The sequence below is a fragment of the Pipistrellus hanaki genome, assembly GCF_964339955.1.
Source record: "Pipistrellus hanaki genome assembly, chromosome: 11".
Classification (NCBI taxonomy): Eukaryota; Metazoa; Chordata; class Mammalia; order Chiroptera; family Vespertilionidae; genus Pipistrellus; species Pipistrellus hanaki.
In genome coordinates this window covers 7182290-7204529 of record NC_140513.1, presented here as the reverse complement: position 1 = coordinate 7204529, position 22240 = coordinate 7182290, and the positions used below count along the sequence as shown (strand labels likewise).

The 22240-nt window shown below is 55.0% G+C and overlaps 1 protein-coding gene across 2 annotated transcripts; it reads left to right on the top strand.

Annotated features, from left to right (window-relative positions):
* The first annotated feature begins 341 nt into the window (after positions 1–341).
* On the top strand, positions 342–20404 carry LHX2 (LIM homeobox 2). 2 transcript variants are annotated; one of them, XM_084897914.1, is made up of 5 exons: positions 342–1201; positions 2638–2840; positions 3754–4157; positions 9772–9977; positions 19479–20404. In XM_084897914.1, exons 1-5 carry the CDS (start codon positions 1082–1084, stop codon positions 19764–19766), a joined length of 1221 nt encoding a protein of 406 aa, XP_084754040.1. In that variant the 5' UTR covers positions 342–1081; the 3' UTR covers positions 19767–20404. The 2 variants fall into 2 exon arrangements, with proteins under 2 accessions (XP_084754040.1, XP_084754041.1); XM_084897915.1 differs by having other exon boundaries at positions 1121–1247.
* The last annotated feature ends 1836 nt before the right edge of the window (positions 20405–22240 follow it).

The window sequence follows — 22240 nt, the reverse complement described above, 5'->3', positions numbered from 1 at the left end:
GTTTAATTTTCCTTCCCCAAGAAATCACAGGAAACTGTTCCTAGCTTAAAAACTCCAACAGCCTTCTCTTCTCTCCCCCCCCCCCCCCGCTCTACCTCCGCCCTCCCTCCCTCCCTCCCTCCCACTCCTCCCCTCCAGCCTCGCCCACCAGCTCCCACCATCTCGTGGCTGTTTTCCTCCCGCCGCTTCTCCCCTCCCTCCCGGGTCTCCCGCCTTCGCGGAGCACGCGCTGCCACGGCCGGGGTGCGGGGCGGCCAATGGCGCGGCGGCAGGACGTGATGTCAGGCGCGGCCGTAGAAAAGGCGCGGACGCCGGGCTGGCGCGGACTGCAGAGCCGGGCTGGGCTCCGCGCTCCTGGAGAGCTTTGCGCGCGGCTGGGCCTGTGGCCGGCGACTCCTCCTCCCACTCTGCTCCTCCTCCTTTTTCTCCTCCTCCTCTACCTCCTCCCGCCCCCCCCCCCCCTTCTCCTCCACCTCCTCCTCCTCCTCTTCCTCCTCCTCTTCAATCCTCCGGGTAGCTCGGCTCGGCTCGCTGGCTTCGGAGAAACCCCTACTTGAGTCGCCCACCCGGCGCCTGAGCGGGTCGGTCGCCTTGGGCTGGGGACGCACCCCGGGTAGTGGAGAGGTCCCGGCAGCCGGGTCGCCGCGGGCACCTAGCCGCTCCCGGTGAGCCCCAACCGCAGCCGCCGCCGCCGCCGCCGCCGCCTCGGGCAGACTTTGCGCTCCTGCTCTGCGCCGGGGGCGCCGGAGCCCGGTCGGCGATGCCCGCGGCGTGAAAGCGCCCGCGGCGGGCGCCGACCTCTGCCCCGTCTCCCTCCTCCTTCCCCCCAGCCCCTCGCCCTCGTGACCCCGGCTTTGGCGCCGCCGCCCAGGCGCCCCGCGATGTAGCGGCCCCTGCCCCTCGGCGGGAGGCGTCCTGGCCCTCGGGCGCCCGGCCTGGGGGCGCAGCCGAGCTCGGGCGGGGCCGGGGCCGCGGCGGCGATGCGCCGGGCCCGTTAGCGCCGGGAGCGCCGGGCAGCTGCGGCGGGGGGCCAGCCCTCCCGCGGAGGAGCCGCGCCCCCGGCCCCGCCGGCCCCGCCGCGATGCTGTTCCACAGCTTGTCGGGCCCCGAGGTGCACGGGGTCATCGACGAGATGGACCGCAGGGCCAAGAGCGAGGCTCCCGCCATCAGCTCCGCCATCGACCGCGGCGACACGGAGACGGTAGGCGCGCGGCTGCGGATCGGGCCGAAAGCTGGGACGGGGCCTTGTGAGTCCGCGCCTCCGCTCCCCTAAGTTTGGGGGCACTTTGGGGAGCTTCCTTCGTGCCGCGCGGGACGGGGCGCTGGGGATCGGCGGACGGGATACCAGGCCTGTAGCTAGCTACCCGCTCGGGGGGGGGGAAACCAGGCTGCTGGGGAGGAGAGGGGGGAAACGATGGAGACCGAAATTTTAGACCCGGAGGGTGGAAGAGAGTAGTTCTCCCGAAGTAAGAGCAAAGTCCTGCCCGCGGCCCGAGATGGCTCTCTTCTCCCCTGGCGGGGCCCTCTGGTCACCAGCCCCAGCTCTCCTCCACCGCTTGGCCCCGGCTGCTGGCGCCGCCGAGAAGGGCGAAGCAACGGGAAACACTGGGGCTCCAGCGGGCGGCGTGGCGGCGGCGTGGGCCCATCGGCTTCTTGGCATTCCGGCTTCCTCCCTCCCCAGCGCAATTTCGGGGAGTGAAGTCTCCGCTTTCTGTTGATCTTGACCCGGGCTTTCCGATCCATTGGACTTGGCCAGGCCTGGGCTCATAGTTCAGGCTCCCAGGCCTGGCTCTGCAGAAGCCGAGTCCCTTCGAATCTCCACACCTGGCTATGCCAGCCCAGCCCCAAATAGTCAGTTCCTCGCCTCCGTCCTCCCTGGGGGCCAGAGGAGCACACGCTGCCCAAGTCCGGGCCCAGAAGTGACCTTTAGAGGCAGAGGAGGTGGGAACACAGGAAGTTTCTCTGCACAGAAAGCAAGAGTAGCAGTGCCGGTGCCTCTCTTCCCAGCGAGCTCTTCTTTCCCGGGTTAAGCCACCTCAGCCTGTCAGTTTGGTTAGCCCACAATTTGGATTGGGCCTGTGCACTCCCCCCTTCCGCCCCCCATCATTTCTCAGGGTCCTGGGACTTGTGACCTGCCCTAACCTAAACCTTTGGCTTAAGGATCCAGTGATCACTGGTGCTGGCGGCCAGGAACTCTCCATGTCTCTGGAGAGGAGTCTGTGTGTAGGGTGACTTTTAATGGTCATCTTACCCCTTTCCCCGGGGCCCAGCCAAGTGGCTTCTGTAAGGAACAGATTTGGAGGGAGCTTCTGGAGGGCTTGACTGGGATAGCCAACAACTGCCTCAGCCCCCAAACATAGCCTGAGACTCTCTGGGAAAAGGGCAGAAGGTACAGAAAAGGGGTGACGTGGGGGAGATCTATCCAGGCCAGCAACCAGGCCTGTGGCCTGCTTGGGCTGTGTAGAGGGACTTGGGTTCTGAACCTTCTGGATATGGGCATTTTGGGGTGGAGGAAGCACTCTGCACACCCTTGGCATTTTTCTTGGCAATTAGGGTTAGCCGGTTACGGTGGGAACTTTGGGTGCTGGTTTCCCCTTGGCTGACCGGCTGCGGTCTCCCACTTCCCTCCCTCCGCAGACCATGCCGTCCATCAGCAGTGACCGAGCTGCGCTGTGTGCCGGCTGTGGGGGCAAGATCTCCGACCGCTACTACCTGCTGGCGGTGGACAAACAGTGGCACATGCGCTGCCTCAAGTGCTGCGAGTGCAAGCTCAACCTGGAGTCGGAGCTCACCTGTTTCAGCAAGGATGGGAGCATCTACTGCAAGGAAGACTACTACAGGTAGCCCCCCACCTCAGGCCCCATGGCCCCAGAATCCCCCCCTCTCCGATGAGGTCTTTTCTCTTTTCCCTCCCGTCCCCTGGGAGGGTTCTCTTCTCCAAGGCAGCGCGCAGCATTGGGGGACAGTCTTTACACAGTCATTTGGGGAACACTCTTGGAAATATCTGTGAAGTGTAGGGATCCAGAGAAAAGCAGAAGCTGTCCTCTTCTGAGTTTAGACCATAATTAATCTTGGGTTCAGGGGTCCTTGCACCCCTCTCCCTTGGAAGTTTCTTGGGTCAACCAGAGGGAATAGAAACTAGCACATACTACACACCCATCCCAACCCAGGTGGCCTGGGCTGGCATGGAACAAAGTTGGGGAGAGAGCTGGGGCATTGGATGGGGGCATTTCCAGATCTTTCTGGGAGATGGGAGTCCAGGATTAAAGAACCCAAATCATCACTAGCAGGTACCAGGTTTCTTGTTTTTTCCTCTCTGGGTTTAGGGTTAGAGTCTGTTTATATATTCCCATCCTCTTTCTCTCCTTGTCTCTGCGGTTTTTGCTTTTGTTTTACAAATTACAGAGGTCTGTGGGCGCTGGTGTGGAGGGCAGGGTTAGAGTCGGAGGCAGGGTAAGCGGGGAATTTCTCCCCCGACTCCCAAGCACGGGCTTTCGTAGGGCTTGCTCCGGCTCTGGGTTAAGTAGAAGCCTTTGGAGGCTTGAAGGTGATTAAGGGGCACTGAGTTCCAGGGTAGCATCAGACCTTGGCTACAACGTATTCCCCCTTCCCTCACCCTTCCAAGTGAAGACCCAGGCTGCCCACTCGAGGAGGGGATTTTCCCCATTGGCAGCAGCGGCACCTGGAGGAGGAATATGGGGGTACCCAACCGCCTGTCGCCACAGCCCTTCCTTCCCCTGATGGTCCCCACAGGCGGTTCTCGGTGCAGCGCTGCGCCCGATGCCACCTGGGCATCTCGGCCTCGGAGATGGTGATGCGGGCCCGGGACTTGGTTTACCACCTCAACTGCTTCACGTGCACCACGTGTAACAAGATGCTGACCACGGGCGACCACTTCGGCATGAAGGACAGCCTGGTCTACTGCCGCTTGCACTTCGAGGCGCTGCTGCAGGGCGAGTACCCCGCGCACTTCAACCACGCCGACGTGGCGGCTGCAGCCGCGGCGGCCGCGGCGGCCAAGAGCGCGGGGCTGGGCGCCGCCGGGGCCAACCCGCTGGGGCTTCCCTACTACAACGGCGTGGGCACCGTGCAGAAGGGGCGGCCGAGGAAGCGCAAGAGCCCGGGCCCCGGCGCGGACTTGGCGGCCTACAACGCCGGTGAGTGCCGGGCGCGCGGAGCGTGCGTTCCAGTCTGTTTGGGGTAAAGTGCGTGGCGGCGTCCATCGCTCCCCTCCGCCCCAATGAATCCCGGTGGTGTGCTGTGTACACGTATATAGGCAGCACTCGGGGCACGCTGCCCCTTAGCTTCCCAGGCCAGAGCACCCACCCTACGATCTGGCTGGCGGGACCTTAGCCTCGTATGCATGCCCCTGGCTAAAGCAGGACCAGAGAGGGCTTTAGGGTCTTGCTGCCCCTGGTACAGACGTTTTTTTAGAGGCGACTTTTTGGGTTGGGCCTTCCCCTCACCCTGCTGGGCAGAAAGTAAGCACGAGGATAGAGAAAGCAAGGTGGAGCCCATGCCAAACTGACTCTGGGTTTGCGCGGCTGCGGGAGGGAGCTGAGGCGTTGAACGAACCGGGCAGCGCAGCCAGGGACCCCAGAGGAAAGGCTGGCAGTGGTCTGGGGAACAACGGAGATCCAATGGCCCTGCAGCCTGTCCCGTAAAAACGCCCTGCGGGCGGCAGGCTGGGAAACGGGCCCCCGGAGCCCTGGGAGCCAGACGGGTGGTGATCATCCGCCGGAGCCTCTGCTCAGCCAGGTCTCGGTTTTCCCCGGTCTCCTGCCTCCGAGTTCCGGGCGCCAGCGGGGCGCTGGGTTAAGAGCCTGGACCCTCAGAAGCCGGCGCCTGGGGAGGAGACCCGGGTAGGCCTGGCGGTGCTTGGGGGTAGGGGGGGTAGGGTGAGGCTTGTCGTTTCGCATTTCCGGCGTCTTTGAACCCCCGCGTCCTGAGGGCGAGGCTCAGCCCCCTCCCCGCACCCTTCCCGGGTTAGGACGGCCGCGGAGGGAGGTTCTGGGGCGCAGCAAACGGAACCGCCAACATCTGCCCGAAGTCTGCCCGAGGCCCGGGAAGGTTTACGACTCCCCGGGCTTCCGAACGAGACAGAGTTTACTTGCCGTTATTTTCTTTCTTTTCGTTTGCGAAAGAATCGGATTCGGAGACTTTGTTTCCGTCCTCCTTTTCCCCTTAGTCTGTTGCACCAGTGGAAACAAAACAAAGCAAAACAAAACAAGGACCCTGCGGCCCGCACAGGGCAGGGGTGGGGAAGGCGCCAGGGTTATTTCGATCTTAAAACGTCTTGAGCTGGCTGGGGAGGAAAACAAGGGGCGGGCGGGCTTCTCCTGTTCGCTCCAACGAAATTGGTTGTTGGAAGGTCCCGGGGTGTGTGTGTGTGTGTGTGTGTGTGTGTGTGTGTCTCCGTGCCGAGCTGGAGGCAAGCGCAGCCCCTAGCCTGGTAATTATAGATGTGTGGAAGGCCATGCCAGAAATCCTGCTCCCCAAAACTTCCACCCCTCATCTCCAGCCACCCTGAAAACAGACTAACTCGAGTCCCCCAAACAAAGCCGCGCCTATTTAGCCAGCGAGGCCGGCCTCTGCAGACGCCTCCGGGCCATGGGGCGCTGGGAGGGTAGGTAGAGGCATCGCGTTTTCCCCAGGACGCAGCAGGTTCAGAATGGGCTTTGGATTCGAAAGGTAGAGGTTCAGAGATTTGTGTGTGTCTGCGCGAGCTTTTTGCTGTCCAGCCCCCTTCCCCGCTGAGGCTGCCACAGCGAGCAGGAGAGGGGTGGCTGGAGACTGAGTTTTAGGAGAGCTGGCACCTCCACAAGACATTCCCCACCCCTGCCATTTCTTTTTCTCCTTGGCTCCTCTCTCGTTGTTTGTTTGTTTGTTTTCCCCTTCAGTCTCTCTCGGTCCTCCTCCTCTTCCTCCTCTCTCTGTCTCTCTCAGCGTGTGCCTCCCCGGTCCTCAGTTTCCCTCCCCGCGCTCCCCGTGTGCACGGCCCTGGCCTGGCGAGGCCGGGCTCCCCGGGCTGGCACGCCGGGCGCCTCTCCAGCGGCCGTGGGGCTCGCTTATTCGGGGCTCCCGGGCCCAGGCTGGGGAAGAGGCGCCTCCAGGGCCGCACCGCCCCGCCAGGCCTGGCCAGGTTTGGCTGTTGACTTCCTCCTTCCCTTCTGGGCACACGCGGGAGGCACACGGCAGTGGTGGGGGAGGAGGGAGCCCCGGGAAAGGGGCGCAGCGGAGGTGCCACTGCGGGCGGTGTGTGTACGCGGGGCCAGTGTCGGTGTCTGAGTGTGTCCGACCGACCGTGAGGACGTGAGCGCATTCGTGCGAGTGCCCGGCACCCAGCCACACCGCCCCCTGCAAAGCCCGCGGCTCCGGGGGGACCGGGAGCTGGGGAGCCGCAGCCCCGGGTTCACGCGCAGCGAGCGGCGGCCGAAGGGGAGGGGGCGCCGTCGGTGCGCGGGGCCCGCCGCCGCGGGAAGGGCGACTGCAGCCGCGGGGCCGCAGGTCGGCAAGTCCTTCCGGGGCGGCGGTGGCCACGGCGGCCCTCCTCGGGCTGTCCCTCCGGCCGAGAGCGCGGCCCCGGCCCCGGAGGTGGAACTGAAACCTCCCCGAGCGGGCCGCGGGCGGGCGGCTGAGACGGGCGAGGTGGCCGCCGCCGGCGAGGGGCGCGGGCCGCGCACTGGGCGCCGGACTCGGGGCGCCACGGCTGCGGGGTCCCGCATGGACCTGCCGGACGCCAGGCCTCCCCGAGCCGGGGTGTGTGTGTGTGTGTGTGTGTGTGTGTGTGTGTGTGTGTGAGTGTGTGATTGTGTGTGTGTGTGCGCGCGCGCTCGCGCTCCTGGCGGCGTAATTACTGATTTGATTCCAATCCATTATTTAGACAATTGAACCTACAATCTCGTCTTTAGTAAAATGAGGCGAAGTCAGATTTGATTACAGGTTCAGCACCGGCGACAAGAGCTCGAAACCCGATGGGTTAATAACAGATCACGAGTAAATTATTCATGATTTTACGAGCTCTTTAGCTCCCATTGAATCGGCCTAATTGAGAGGAAAGAAAAAATAAAAAAGGAGAGAGAAAGCCAGGTCCTCCCCTCCCCTCGGCCCCTTGCTCCTCCCCATCCGATCCTCGGGAATCTGGACTCGCCCCGGGCACTGGGGGTGGGGGGGTGGGGAGCGAGGGGGTCTGGGGCACCCGCCCAATCTGGGCTCCGCTGCCCCTTCCCCCGAGGCCTGGTTTCCCCAGCGCAGACCTGCGCCCCCGCTGCCTGCCGCCGGCCTCCCTGCCTTGGCGGCTCCCTGTCCCCTTCCCTCCTTTTCCCTTTGCGCGCTCCCAGCCAGTACCAGCTTCCCAACAGGCCTTCCTGGTCTCCTTGGACCCGGGATTCAGTTCAGTGGCCTGGGATCCTCCACCACGCATTCCCCCCCCCCCCCCCCCCATGCCTGGCCCTTACTGTCCCCTCAGGCTCTCTCTGTGTCTCTCCTAATTTCCTCCTGTCTTTGTAGCTGTCTCTCTCTGGTTCTCCACGTCGCCACTGCTTTCCTCTCTCTCCTCTTTCTTTCCTGGCTCTGTCCATCTTTCCCTTCCTACCCCCTCTCCTTTCTCTCTCTCTCTCTCTCTCTCCATTCTCTCAGTCTTTCTACCCCAATCTCTTTCTCTCCTTTCTCTGCCCTTTCTCCCTCCCCAATCCCCCCTACCCCACACACACACCCTGATGTAGGCCACTCTCGGGCCACGTCCCTTGGGTACATGGGGCGCCAGGGTCCCCACGGAACTCATTAACAGCAGCGAGGCCCAGGCAGGAGCTGGGCGGAGGGATAGGCTCAGAGATCCCCTGTGGGAGGGCCTGCCCTCCCCCCACCCCCAGGAGCTGGGGACTGGGGGCAAGAAGAGGGTCGCTGGTCCCCAAGAGGGGGCAGGGCAGTTTCCATGGATCCGGTTTGGAGTCATTTTCTGATCCCCTTTAAGCTTTTGGCCTCGTGTTCTTCACTCTGGGCACTGTGAGTGGGAGAACAGCCCGGATGGGGGATCTGGGTGCCTGTGGGAAGGGACCCCTGAGGTTAGGAACAGGACCCGAATTTTGCAAATTCTCTCTGCAAGAGGCTGCTCTCCCTTGGGCAGAGGGAGGCATAGGCCTCCAGGAGAACCAGAATTCGTCTGAGGTAGTGTCCTCAGACACAAGGCAAGGGCGCCGGTTAAATTTGAATTTGGAGTAAACAACAAATAAATTTTTAGTCTACGTGTATCCCGTGTAATATTTGAATTTTTAAGCAAACAACAAATACTTTTTTGGTGTAAGTGTATGTCACGTAGTATTTGGATTTTTAGTATAGATATGTCCCACGCAATATCGGAGACATGCTTGCACTAAAAAATGGTTCATTGTTTATCTGGAATTCACATTTAACCGGGCACCATGTTCGTTAAATCTGGCAGCTCCATTGTGGGCATGTGACGGGGCACAAGACGTATTCCCAGTTGTCCACGTTCAGGGAACTGGATTAATCTGTGAAGCTTCCCCCAAAGTAAGACCTTATGTGTGGAATAACTCCGGATGTGATGAGGGGATCTTGGAGAGGATCCTGCGTGTCTCAATCAGCCGCCAGGTTGCCAAGCAACTTCCCGAGGCTTGAGGTTTCCACCGGGTCCCTTGCCCCCAGTGCCTTCCAGGCTTGGGGAGCCAGGCCCCAGCTGGGCCCCTTCTGGATGGGGAAGGGTTCCCCAAAGAGTCATGCGTCATCCCTGACTGCCTTTGTGCTGCAGCGGAAAGAAAAGGCAAGGGCTGCAGTGGTGAGTCTGGGCTCAGCCGCGACCAGTGGACAGCAGGCAGGGCGTCATTTCCCTTCGCATTCGCTTTCTCATCTGTAAAATGGGGTGGATCTCAACAGCCAGTAGTGAAGGTCTATGGTGTTCACAAAGCCAAGGGCATACCCGAGGTGTCGAATACAAGTTCATTTCTTTCCCCACCTTCCTTCCCTTCCCGGATAGAACTCTGCCGCTCCGTGCTCCGTGAGATTTCCAAAGATCACCTACCTTCCCTGCCTCACTACCCCACTTGTAAAATTGGCAACAACTGCCTCATGGGGCAGCGGTGAGGCTTAAACTATAAAATACAATATCTGACCTCCAGCCCAGGGCCCGTGGCCCCCGAGTCCGCACAGTACTTTTGATAAGGGCCGAATGAAAGCAGGCGGAGAGGTGGCAGCGAGCAGCTTCCAGGCACCGGCCCCAGACACCGTTGGGGGAGCCCGGGGATAACCCCCCCTTAGGAAGACCCTGGGCTCCGGAGTCCCTTTGATGTCGGGTCTTCATCAGGTGACTTTCCCCTCTGAACCTCAGTTTTAATGTCAGTAAAAAAGGCGAAAAGACTGCCTGCCTCAGAGGGTTTGAGGATTCAATGAAAATGTGTCTGTGGAGCCCTTTAGCACATCTTCTAGGAGTTCTGGAGTTGAATATGTCTTCAACAGGTTATAATAGTTGTTATTATTCATATTATTATTACTGTTATTATTCTTACGGTAACAGAGGGGCTCCAAATGGGGTTTGGATTCTCCTCGAGCTGATTTTGAATCAGCATTTCCTAGCTGAGTGACCGTGGGCAGGTCACTCTCCCCAGCCTCAAATTCCCCTATATACCCATGAAATGGGGATAAGATCTCTGTCTCAGACTGGAAACAGCTGGTGTCGGTGGGGCGGGTGTGGACTAGGCAGCGTGTGGGAGGAGCGAGTCAGGAGGTTCACCTGCCGCCTCTGCGTGCCCTCCTTAGCGCTCAGCTGCAACGAGAACGACGCGGAGCACCTGGACCGGGACCAGCCCTACCCCAGCAGCCAGAAGACAAAGCGCATGCGCACCTCCTTCAAGCACCACCAGCTTCGGACCATGAAGTCTTACTTTGCCATTAACCACAACCCCGACGCCAAGGACTTGAAGCAGCTCGCCCAAAAGACTGGCCTCACCAAGCGGGTCCTCCAGGTCAGCTGGGGCCTGGGGTGGGGGCGGGAGCACCTGCCGCTGCGGAGACCTGGGGCAGAACCAAAGGGGCTGAACCACACAGCGGGCTCTGGGCCTTGGAGAACCTTCTCCCTCAGTCTGCCTTTCTGTTCTGTTTATCTTCCTCTGTTCTCTTTCTCCATCGCTTCAGTGGGTCTCTATTCGTATTTCAATCTTTTTTTTTCCCTTCTAACTTCACATCTTCTCTCTCCTTCAATGTTTGTCTCTCAATTTTTTCTGTTTTCTTTCTTTTGTGTGTGTGTGTGTGTGTGTGTGTGTTCCCCTCGGTCCTCTTTGTCTCCACACTTAGTCTCTTTTCTTTCTTGTAAACAATTCATATTTGCTATTTATCACTCAGGTGACGCTCATATATGAACCCTGTAGACTAGAGGGTTCAGACATTTCAGATAAATCCAGAGCTCCCCTCCCCCATCCCAGGAGGCCCATCCAGGGCAACTGCTATTAGCCGTTAATTCCTTCTGCTTCTTGCTCCTCTCTTGCTCGCTCTAGTTTCTCTCTTTCAGTGTCTCTCTAGATTTTTCCTCTGTCTCTTTGTTGTCTGTAAGACTCTCCCAGAAGCAAGGCTTGGTGAGGAAGGTGGATGTGGGCAGATGCCCCGGGCAGGCCGGGGGGCCTCTCCTGGGTCTGCCCACGGGAGCTGGAGGAAGTCCAAGGGCACCTCTGAAACTTCAGAATGGCACTTGCCTGTGAGGTGCTTTCTTTTCTTTTTTATTGAATTTATTGGGGTGACATTGGCTAATTATATGGGTTTCAGGTGTACAATTCAATAATATGAGGGTGCTTTCTTGATAGAGTGGATCCAGAGCCTTTGCCAGACTTTCAAAGGGTCTGTCTGTCCATCATCCCAAAGATGTTAAAAACTCCAGTTTGGAAGTTCCAGGCTCCTGACTCAAGAGTGGTGACACCACTTCTTTTTTTTTAAATATATATTTTATTGATTTTTTTACAGAGAGGAAGAGAGAGGGATAGATAGTTAGAAACATCGACCAGTTGCCTTCTGCACACCCCCCACTGGGGGATGTGCTGGCAACCAAGGTAAATGCCCTTGACCGGAATCGAACCTGGTCCTTTCAGTCCGCAAGCCAATGCCCTATCTACTGAGCCAAACCGGTTTCAGCTGACACCACTTCTTAACCCTTCAGCTCCTCCTTTTACTTACTGGGCAAGTCACTGAGTTCCCCTGAGCCTCAGTTTCCTCGTGTGTGAAACTGACACAAAAAAAATGATCTCCACGGCAGGCTGATTAGAAGAGCTGTTGAGATGATGTCCACCACAGGGGCTGACCCTTAGCTGCCCAGTGGATAGTGGCCAAGAAGAACATTAACTGGGTTAATCAGCTGACTGATATTAACAGTTCGAAGGATTGTTCTGGTCGCTGGACTTCAATGTCCCCACTCACACACTAAGGTGGGAGAATACCCCCCTTTACAGCAAGCGTAACCGATGTCTTCCTCAGAACGTGCGGTTGTAAAGAGAGCAGTGCACATTTTGGGATATGAAAATTGACAGATGAAGTGATCCTGTCTCTCCCAGCAGGGAGGGGGCGGGCAGTGCCGGGATTAGAGTCCAGCCCAATCTGACCCATCCTCTGGCCCCAGGTCTTCGGGGACTGAGGGGTGAGGCAGGGGGAGGCGACGCCGAGGGATTGACGGTGATGGACAACGAGGGTTGCGCAGCCGCCCTAAGTTTTCCTCTGAATTTGTCAGGAGGGAAAAGGGAAAAATAGAGCCTTTTGGGGATGAGACTGTGTCGTGGGTGAGGATCTGCAGTTTTGGGTGAGCTCGGAGTCTGGGGCAGCTTTGTCTCTGCGGCTTGGAGACGTAGGGAGGGAGGTGACGGCTGGCCAGTGGGGTGCTGGTGTGCCTCTCTGGGCCCGCTTGCTGCCACCCCCACCCCTGTGCTTTCCTGGCATGCCTTGCCCTTTCTGTTTGGGTTCATTTTGCCTGAGGGTCTCTCTGGTCAGGGCTTAAGACCCCTCCCTTCTGTTCTTCCATTTCCCTTGGGCTTGACCTTCTTGGGGTTAGATCAAGGGACCTTCCTTGGCGCCTCTTCCGGTTTCTCAGCCTGGATGGATTTGGATGGGGGCGGGGGTGGGGGGTCGGGGGTCGGAAGCCTCTGCCTTTTCCCTGGTCAGTAGGGTACTTTGATCCTCCCCCTATTTAGATGGCTGTTTTGTGGACCCCCTCTCCCCCGCCGGGGAGCAGGCTGGGAAAGGAGCAGGGACTTGGAATCAAGAGGAGCTGGGTTCGGGAATACCTGGGTTTGGTTCTGCTCCTCCACACACTGGCTGTGTGGCTTGGACAAATCAGTTACCCTCTCTGAGCTGTGGCTTTCTCATCTGTAAAATGGGCACCAAGTGCCCATAGCTGAGTCTGAGGCTGGAACCAGCAGGAACCAGTCTCCTCTGGCCTTGGTGAGGCAGGAGGCTTGGTTCTGTGGTTTAGGAGCAAACTGGATTTTCAGCATGGTTCTCTCACATTCTCTTATCTGACTGAATGTCTCTCAGCACCAGGCCCTGGGGATACAGAGGCGAAGGAGCCACAGCCCTGCTCCTGAAGACAATCACCCGTGAGGTGTAGAGATAGACCCACGATCAGTTTATCAGAATGTGATTAGTTGTGGGGGTTGTCCTGTGGGAGACCAGGGGAGGGACCCCTATCCTATGAGAGAGGAATGGTTTGCCTGAGGGACCTGGGTTAATACTTGCCCCTCAAATCCTGAGCCAGGCCCCCTCACATCTGCATGCAGCCTCTACCACACGGACTCAGAACTAGTTGAGGAGAAAAACGCCAATAGGTATTGTGTGTCTCCTAACCAATACCTGTTTATGTGCTCGATTGTGTGTCAGGAACGTGGAAAGGCCTGTGAAATACACTTGCCTGTTGACTCATTACTGTCAGGATTATGACACCCCCCCCCCCCACTGTTCAGATGAGAACATTGAGGCCCAAATGATTTCCACCTGCCCCAAATCATCCAACGGCACAACTGTTCATGATTCTGCAGTCGTTTGCAAAGCATTATCTTTCCCGCCACTCATCTATCTTACCTTAATGTTTTCCTGCCCACTTTATAGATGAGAAGCTTAAGACCTAGCGAGAAGTGACGGGCTTGAGGCTGTAGGAGCCAGGTGTTGGCAGGTGGACCTCTCTCCCAGGTGGCCTGGCTGCTGAGGAGCCAGCCAGTGGAGATGGGATGAGAACAGATTTGGGTGAGGCAGCTGGTGGGGTGGCTTCGGTTCATATCCTTTCTGACTTACCAGCAGTGTTATTTGGGTGCTTGAACTTCTCCTCCCGGAGCCTTATCTGTGAAATGGAGGTGATCATAGTTGGCACCTGGGATCGAGGCAGTGAGGGGGAAGGCTCCAGCGTGGTGCCTGCTGGTATAAAGTAGATGCCTGTGAAATGGTTCCTCATCACTTAACTACACCAGCTGGATGGTACTAGGTCTTGGGTGCCCCCTGCAGGCTGTTGTGCACCCCAACCCTTCAGAGAGTGCAGGGCAGGGACAGGCTGAGGTTGAAGCTGTGTTCCCAAAGGTGGTGTGTGTGTGTGTGAGTGTGTGTGTGTGTGTGTTTCCAGCCAATTATTGCATCTGTAATGCATAAGCATCACCAACATGGTAGTCCTGGGATGCACTCTCTCTGCAGAAATTTGGAGTCAGCTGATGTGAGGTCTAGACTCAGCTCTCCATTTACTCTGAGTGATTCTGAGCAAGTGACTTAACCTCTCTGGCCTCAGCTATAAAATGGAGCACTAATAGTACTTCAGTAGGTGGTTACAAGGAGTAAATGAGATAAAGTATAATGTATAGGATGTATATTAGGGACTCAAATGCACATAATTTCATATACATTGGCATATCAGGTTTCAGTCTACCAACCTCTTTTGAGTAAATTTTATTTATTTTTAAAATATATATTTTATTGATTTTTTACAGAGAGGAAGGGAGAGAGATAGAGAGCTAGAAATATTAATGAGAGAGAAACATCGATCGCTGCCCCACTGGGGATGTGCCCGCAACCAACATAACATGCCATTGACCAGAATTGAACCTGGGACCCCTCAGTCCACAGGCCGATGCTCCATCCACTGAGCCAAACTGGTTACGGCTTTTGCGTGAATTAAAAAAATAATTATCTTCATTTTGCAGATGAGGAAGTGAAGTTCAGAGAGGCTAGGCCTCCCAGCTAGTAAGGGGAGCCAGGGTCTGACTCCATAGCTCTTCCCACTGTAGCACAGCGCACGGATTGTGATCCCTACACCTGGCTCTAGCTCAGAATGCAGCAGCAGGCTAGATGAGGGAGAGGGAAGAGAGAGTCAGAGACACCACCACGTCTTGGTAAGAAAGCAGGGATCCTGTGCATAAAAAGGAAGCCATAAGTGCATAAAAAACGCTCAAGTTTGTGATCGTTAGCAGCATGACAACAATAATACTGGCTTTCCTTCAGTGGGCAAGGTGATTGGGAGACAGAAGGGCCCCGTGGACAGAGGTCCATTAAGAAATTAAGCTTTGCAAACGCGTGGAGACCATTCCTCAGCGCATTGATAGCTCTCTGAGGGAGGGCCGCACGGGCTGAATGATAAGATGGCCTGAGCTTGGGGAGGGATGGTGAGCGGATTGATTTGGATGGGTGAAGGTCTCCTTAGGTGTTCCTTTGAAAGAAAATATGTTTTCACCATGCACGGCTGGCCGTTTAAAACATCCTTGGGATGAGGCGTTAGTCATCATTAATCTGTGTGAGAACTCAAGGTGAGAACGCTCGCTCTCCTCTGTTCACTTGCTTATTCAACAAACACACTGGCCTTCTGCCATGTTCCGGGTAGGCGGGAGGCCCCAGGAGTCAGAGAGTGGGCACACACTGCAGAGGACAGACAGGGGGGCAACAAGGTATAGAAATCATTAAGATGCCGATAAGATTAATCTCTATATTTTTCTCTACATGTGGTATATCTAATAATAATAAAAAAATTTTTAAATGATTTTGGGGACCAAATCAGTTTGGAAAATACTAAAGGTTAACTGTGTCTCTGTGTTGGAGATCAGAGCCCATTAGCATTTATACAGGCACTGAGAAAACTTGGAGAAATCCAACTTGGTCTAATCCAACATTTTCCAAATTTATATGGCCACAGAACCCTTGTTTAACTCTTTTTAACAATATATATTTCATTGATTTTTGACAGAGAGGAAGGGAGAGGGATAGAGAGTTAGAAACATCAATGAGAGAGAAACATCCATCAGCTGCCTCCTGCACACGCCCTCCTTGGGATGCGCCCCCAACCAAGGTACATGCCTTGACTGGAATCGAACCTGGGACCCTTCAGTCCACAGGCCAACACTCTATCCACTGAGCCAAACTGGTTAGGACACTTGTTTGACTCTTGACTGAAATGAAATAGAAGTTCTTGGACGGAAAAACACAGGGCTGCAATGAGAGCGTGTAATGCAGGGAACTGACTTGGTAAAGGAGGTGGCCCGGAATGGCCTCCCCGAGGAGCTGGGGTTTAAACCAGGGCCAGTCTGTTCGTTTCTTCGCCTCAGCTTCCCCACCTGTCAGCTGAGGGGAGTGAGCATTGTTTTGTTTATTATTGCATAGGGCCGAGGGGAGCGTCCAGTCTAGTCACAGATGGTAGAACAAGCTGGATAGAGTTTCATAGGTGACTTGGCTTGAAACTCTCATTTTAGAAGCGAGGGAAGCAAAGCTCAGAGAGGTAGAGTGATTCCTCCAAGAACCCACAGCAAAGATCTTGTTGTCTTGGCTAGAACCAAGGGTTCATGATATTCTGCCTACTGATGATTATTTTTCTTAAAGCCTTTTAAAATTTTTATAAAATAATAGAACCACCATATGGATAGATTAGAAAAATAGGAGAAAATTACCCATACAAGAACATGGAAAATCGGTGATCAGATTTTAGAGGTGAAGTAGTGGCTAAGGGCATGAGCCCAGCCTGCCCCAGTTCACATCTCGGCTCCACCTCTTTGGTTGGGCTCTGCCTCAGTCTCCTCATCTGGCAATAATATTAGTACCTACTTTAAAAGGCATTATTATTATGAGTTAATTTGTGCAAAATGTTTAGAACTTTGCTTAGACAATGCCTGACACTTAGTGACTCATATTCATCATCATTATTTTTGTTATGAAGTTTCGATACATAATTTTTGAATTCTTTTTTCCTCACATAACATTTGTCATAAGACTTTTCCTCTTCGGCTGGGTGGAGTGGCTGTGTCATGACTTCCGCTTGCCCCATCTGGTGGGACACTCAGGATGCAGCCATTCGTTTGATGCTATTAAAAAAAAAAATGCCATAGTGGCCATGTTTGGGTGTGAAGCTTTTGCCTTTTTTCTGGTTTTCTCAGAGACCCAGGGGGGAATTCTTGGGGCAAAGTAGGTTTCTTACTGGCCCTCCTGTCTCACTGAGGAAAGAGTCCTGGGAAAGGGATTTGTGAGGCCAAACACAGCCTGCAGGGACTGGTGCCTGAGGAGAGGTACAGAGCAGGGTGGGCTTCCTGGGAGGCCCCGTGCACCAGGCTAGGCATTGCCCACATGAGGAGACAGAACAGGAAATAGGTGGCAGAGCAGATCATCTCCTTTCTTGCTGCGGCTGCCCTGGAATCCCAGCCTGTTAGAACCCAAGGGCCCGTAGCAATCATGTGGTCTAACCCTCTTGTTGTCCAGGTGGGGAAACTGAGGTGGCCAAAGGTAAGGGACTTACCCAAGGCCACTTGGCTGGTCAGTAGCAGAATCAGAACTAGAAGGTACATCCAGCTCTCTTTCCCCTTCCTTCCTTCCTTCCTTCCTTCCTTCCTTCCTTCCTTCCTTCCTTCCTTCCTTCCTTCCTTCGCTTGCTGACTTACTCAGGAAGAGGAGGTAAGGAGAGCGTGGATTTTTTTAATGGCAGAGAGTTCTGGACTCCTGGATTCCAATCTCAGGTTGGCCTCTGTGTGACCTTGGGCAAGTGACCTCACCTCTCTGAGCCTCACTGGCTTTCAGTCTATAAAATGGAGAATAATGGTAGTAGTGTTCCCTACCTGGCTTATCGTGGAGATCACCTGTGACTGTGCATGTTGGAGGCGTGATGCCTGGCACATAGGAAGAGGTCCATTAATGTTGTGTTGTTATTACCAGTGCATATCACTGATTCTTAAGCTTTGCCAGTCCCTGTGCCATGACGTGGAGATGACTCAGACACGGTCCCTGTCCTAACAGTCACCCAGGAGGGGACGTTTTTAAATATTTGGGAAGGAATTCTGGTGAAGCTCCACTTAAGGTGACAAGCCACCCCAACACAATCCCCACAGCAGCTCCCTCTCCGCCGGGTTGTTGATTATCACCTAGTGGATTCCCAGTGCCTCAGCTCCAGTATGCCGGCCCAGAAGGCACTGTGGAGGAGGGTGTCATTGTTTACAACCAGTTAGGGGCAGCAGCAGAGACACAGCAAACAGCCCACAGTCAAACAGTCAGTTCCAGCCCTTCCCGACCCCTGAGCCAATTGCCATCCCCAGGGCCGCTCGTTCCGGCTGCTGCTTGGACAGACACACAGGCCAGGACAAACGTTGTGTCTGTGGCAGACGTTGGCACCAAGACTCCATCCTTCCTCATCCTTCCTCAGCTGCCTGCCACAGACCGGGGAAGTCGCCTCCTCTCTCCGAGGGCCTCTGGGGCTTTCTCCGTCAGCCATGCCGCAGACCAGCCAGGACCTCCCCGCCTCTCCTCTCGGAGAGCGTGTAGAGGTGCTTTAGAAGCGCTGGGCTTAAGTGCAAGCCTCCGAGAGGCGATGGGCTGGTTCTGGGCGAAAGGCCAGGGGAAATGTGCTTTCTTCCCGGGAAGGCCCAGCGCGCTGGGGGGAGAGCTTTGTTTCCTGACTTCACACGGCCCCGTGTCTCCCTCCTTACTCCAGGATTCCCGCGGCTGTGCTTTTAATTGAGCCCAAATTGTATGAGGCCACCAAAAAGGCGGGTGTGAAGCCACAGGCTCCTGTAGCTGGGGTGGTCCCCAGGGGAGGGTGGGGCCGGGCCTCGGCCCTTCCCGCCCATCCGAGACACTAGGAAGACAGGCAGATGCAGGCACATCTGGAAATTCGCAACTGGACACCCGAGAATCTACAGAATCCCCCTCTGAGGCCCTGTGTTTTATGGGGAGGCTTCTGGCGGGTGATTTCCTCACGCAAGGGGAAGTGAGGGGGCCCTGCCTTTTGGGCTTCTCTCTTTGGAGACACAGCCCCCCCCCCCCCCAGCCTATTCCCACCCCCACAATGGCCTGGATTTCCTAGGCCTTTGAGGAGCCCTGCTTACAGCCAGATCTCTGTGCAGTTAGACGGGTGGGCATATTTGGGGTGAGGGGTGTGCAGGGGGTGGCGCTGTATAGATGAATTTCTGTGCTGGTCTTCGTGCCTGTGTACAGGCTCCAGTGCAAAGGTGTGTGTGTGTGTGGCTGGGGGCATGTGTCTGCCACTCAGAAAAAAGTGAAAGTAAACCCGTATTCTGTCCCTTTGGTACCCTCTTCATACCAAGCTCGGTTCCAACTGTGCAGCCCACCCCTCCTCCCTCTGCATGGGCCTGGGGTGAGGCAGGCTGGGATGGGAGTCTGCAGGTCACAGCCTCGCTCTGCTCTCGGCAGCGGCTCCCCTCTGCCCGCCCTGCCCGGAGACCCAGGACCCGGGCTCCAGGGAATCGGCTTCTCCAGCCAGAGGTGGTGGGGAGTAGGTTCGTGTCCCTTCCCTCTTGGTAATTCTTTGTTGGTTGATTCCTGTGTACTTTACTCCATTCTCGTATTTCCCAGACTTAGTGATCCTGAAACATGTTAAAAATTGTGCCAACAAGAACTCGTGGCATCTATTGTGTGCTTAAAAGTGACTGATGGAAAAAAAAAAAACACCCACAAAGCCTCTATTTTAATTTCTCAACCATTGTGAGAAACCATCAAGATTTGATTGGAACGAATCTTCCAGAGCAGCTCTGTCTAAAAGACATACAACAGGACCACCTATGTAATTTTACATTTAAAAAATCCTAGTCGCCACGTTAAAAAAGCTGGTAAAATTAACTTCTCAGAATATATTTTGTTGAGCCCAGCAGATCCAACACATTATCATTTCAACGTGTGGCCAGTATAAAAATTATCATTGAGCTCTTTTACGTTTTTTCACAGACTAGGTACCTTTGGGCTAGTCGGATGTCACGTGCTCCGTAGCCATAGGTGGCTAGTGGCTACCACATTGGAGAGAGTGGCTCAGCTCTGGAACCTTCTCACAGAAAGGGAAACCCAGGAATAGCCAAATGAGAGAAAAAGACATTTTTATTTTATTATGACCAGCCCGACTCTCTATTCTCCCCCACAAAACACACCGATCGGTGATGAGGGCCTCTGCCTTAGGCAGTCCGGGGGATGCTCTGCTCTTGTCTCCTGCCTGGCCGCCTTCCCCTAACCAGCCCTTCCCTTCTCGCCCCACGCAGGTCTGGTTCCAGAACGCCAGGGCCAAGTTCAGGCGCAACCTCTTACGGCAGGAAAACACGGGCGTGGACAAGTCCGCCGAGGCGGCGCTGCAGACAGGGACGCCGTCGGGGCCGGCCTCGGAGCTCTCCAACGCCTCGCTCAGCCCCTCCAGCACCCCCACCACCCTCACAGACTTGACGAGCCCCACCCTGCCGACCGTGACGTCTGTCTTAACTTCTGTGCCTGGCAACCTGGAGGGCCACGAGCCCCACAGCCCCTCACAAACGACTCTCACCAACCTTTTCTAATGACTCGCGCCCCAAGTCCCCCGCCACCCCACGCCTCGGCCCCACAATTTCTTTAAAAAAGAAATTATCTTTAGTTGAATTCCAAGTGTATTTTAAAATAGAGGCTTTGAGCAACTAACTAACCACATTTTAGGATCTCGCCCGGAAACAGAGGAAGACAATAATTGCGCGTCCGGCTGAAACGCAGCAGCGGTGTGGACCGAGGAATCTTAACTTGGAAGATCTATTTGCAACACAACATTTGTGTCCCTGTACAGTTTTGTGGACTGAGCGAGGAGGAACAACAAGATAATTTAAGTTGGCTAGAGCTTCTGTATTTTCAAAGACTGCCACGTGCCTTAGGAATACCGTTTTATCTCCATACTTCGGACGACGACTTGTTCATTTTTCTCTCCCTCTTTTTCTCTCTGTATATTTATGACCAGAGCAAAAATGTAAAAAAGAAAAAAGAAAAAAAAAGTTTGTTACTTTGAATAGTCCTAAAAAAGAAAAAAGGAAAAGAAAAAAAAAAAAAAGGAAAAAAAATCAACCCCCCTCCAAACGGTCGCTTTGTTGTTTTAGAATTTTAAGGTGGAAGTCTGTTCGAATATCAGAATTTGTAAAATCTAACCAATAATAAAACCACTTATTGAAACTAGTGGGTGCCGCTGCTGTTTGGTTGGGTGTGAAACTCACACGACTTAAGAGTCTTGTTGAGCCCTGGCCGGTTTGGCTCGGTGGATAGAGTGTCAACCTGCGGACCGAAGGGTCCCGGGTTCGGTTCCAGTCAAGGGCACAGGCCCAGGTTTCCGGCTAGATCCCCAGTAGGGGGCGTGCAGGAGGCAGCCAATCAATGATTCGCTCTCATTCTTGACATTTCTATCTCTTCCTCTCTGAAAGCAATAAAATATATATTTTTTAAAAAAGTGTTATTGAAGTCTAGAGATAAATTTCAGCTCCTCCCTATTTATGCTATTTATAATACTTTATGGATATTCTTTGTAATATTCATGGGGCTGTTGAGACCCAGAGATGAAATTGGTACAGTCCCTGCCCTCAAGGACTTTAGAATGGAGGCAGAGGCAGACACAAGATCATCTTTTTATTTTATTTTTTATTTTACTGGTTTTTTTACAGAGAGGAAGGGAGAAGGATAGAGAGTTAGAAACATTGATGAGAGAGAAACATCAACCAGCTGCCTCCTGCACACCTCCTACTGGGGATGTGTCCACAACCAATGTACATGCCCCTGACCGGAATCAAATCTGGGACCCTTCAGTCCACAGGCCGGCCCTCTAGCCATTGAGCCAAACCGGTTAGAGTGAGATCATCTTGACACAGCGTGTGAAGGATATGTAAACAAAAGCTTCCTTTCCTTTCCTTTCCTTTCCTTTCTTTTCCTTTCCTCTCCTCTCTCCTCTCCTCTCCTCTCCTCTCCTCTCCTCTCCTCTCCTCTCCTCTCCTCTCCTCTCCTCTCCCCTCCCCTCCCCTCCCCTCCCCTCCCCTCCCCTCCCCTCCCCTCCCCTCCCCTCCCCTCCCCTCCCCTCCCCTCCCCTCCCCTCCCCTCCCCTCCCCTCCCTTAAACACCCTGTGCTGGTTACTTACCCTGTAGAGGTCAGAGGTTATCAAGCCTGCCTTTTCTCCTCTTCTCTGGGCTGGTGACAGACCATGCGGGAGGCTTTTCCCTCCGAGGTGTTCATTCACCACAGGGCAGCTTATACCCAGTTTATTTCTTTTTGAAAAATATTTTTATTGATTTCAGAGAGGAAGGGAGAGGAAAAGAGAAACATCAATGATGAGAGAGACTCTTTGATTGGCTGCCCCTCCACCCGCACCCCCTCACCCTCCTCCTTGGGATTGATCCTGCAATCTGGGCATGTGTCCTGACTGGGAATTGAACCCTGACCTCCTGGTTCATAGTTCAATGCTCAACCACTGAGCCACACTGGCTGGACGAACCCAGATTTCTTAATGATCGACAGAACACTTAAAAATCTCTCAGGATGCCGAAACCGGTTTGGCTCAGTGGTAGAGCGTTGGTCTGCGGACTGAAGGGTCCCAGGTTCGATTCCGGTCAGGGCATGTACCTTGGTTGCAGGCACATCTCCGGTGGGGGGTGTGCAGGAGGCAGCTGGTCAGTGTTTCTCTCTTATCGACGTTTCTAGCTCTCTATCTCTCTCCCTTCCTCTCTGTAAAAAATCAATAAAATATATTTTTAAAAAAATCTCTCAGGAGGGCAAAAGCAAATGTATTTGGTTCCTCTACTCACATTTCAGTCCAACTCAAAAACCCAGAGAAAATACATATCCCGAGAGGAGGCGGGTGTAGAGGCAGGCAGAATGAGGTTGCAGTCTCTACCATTGAGCAGTGCGAGTTGAGAGTCATTTCACCATTCTGGGCCTCAGATTCCCCAGCTGGCAGATGAAGATAATGACCCTTGCCTGAGTTGTAGTGAGGGCAAAGTAAGGTGAGGAAGGCCCAGCAGGAAATCTGGC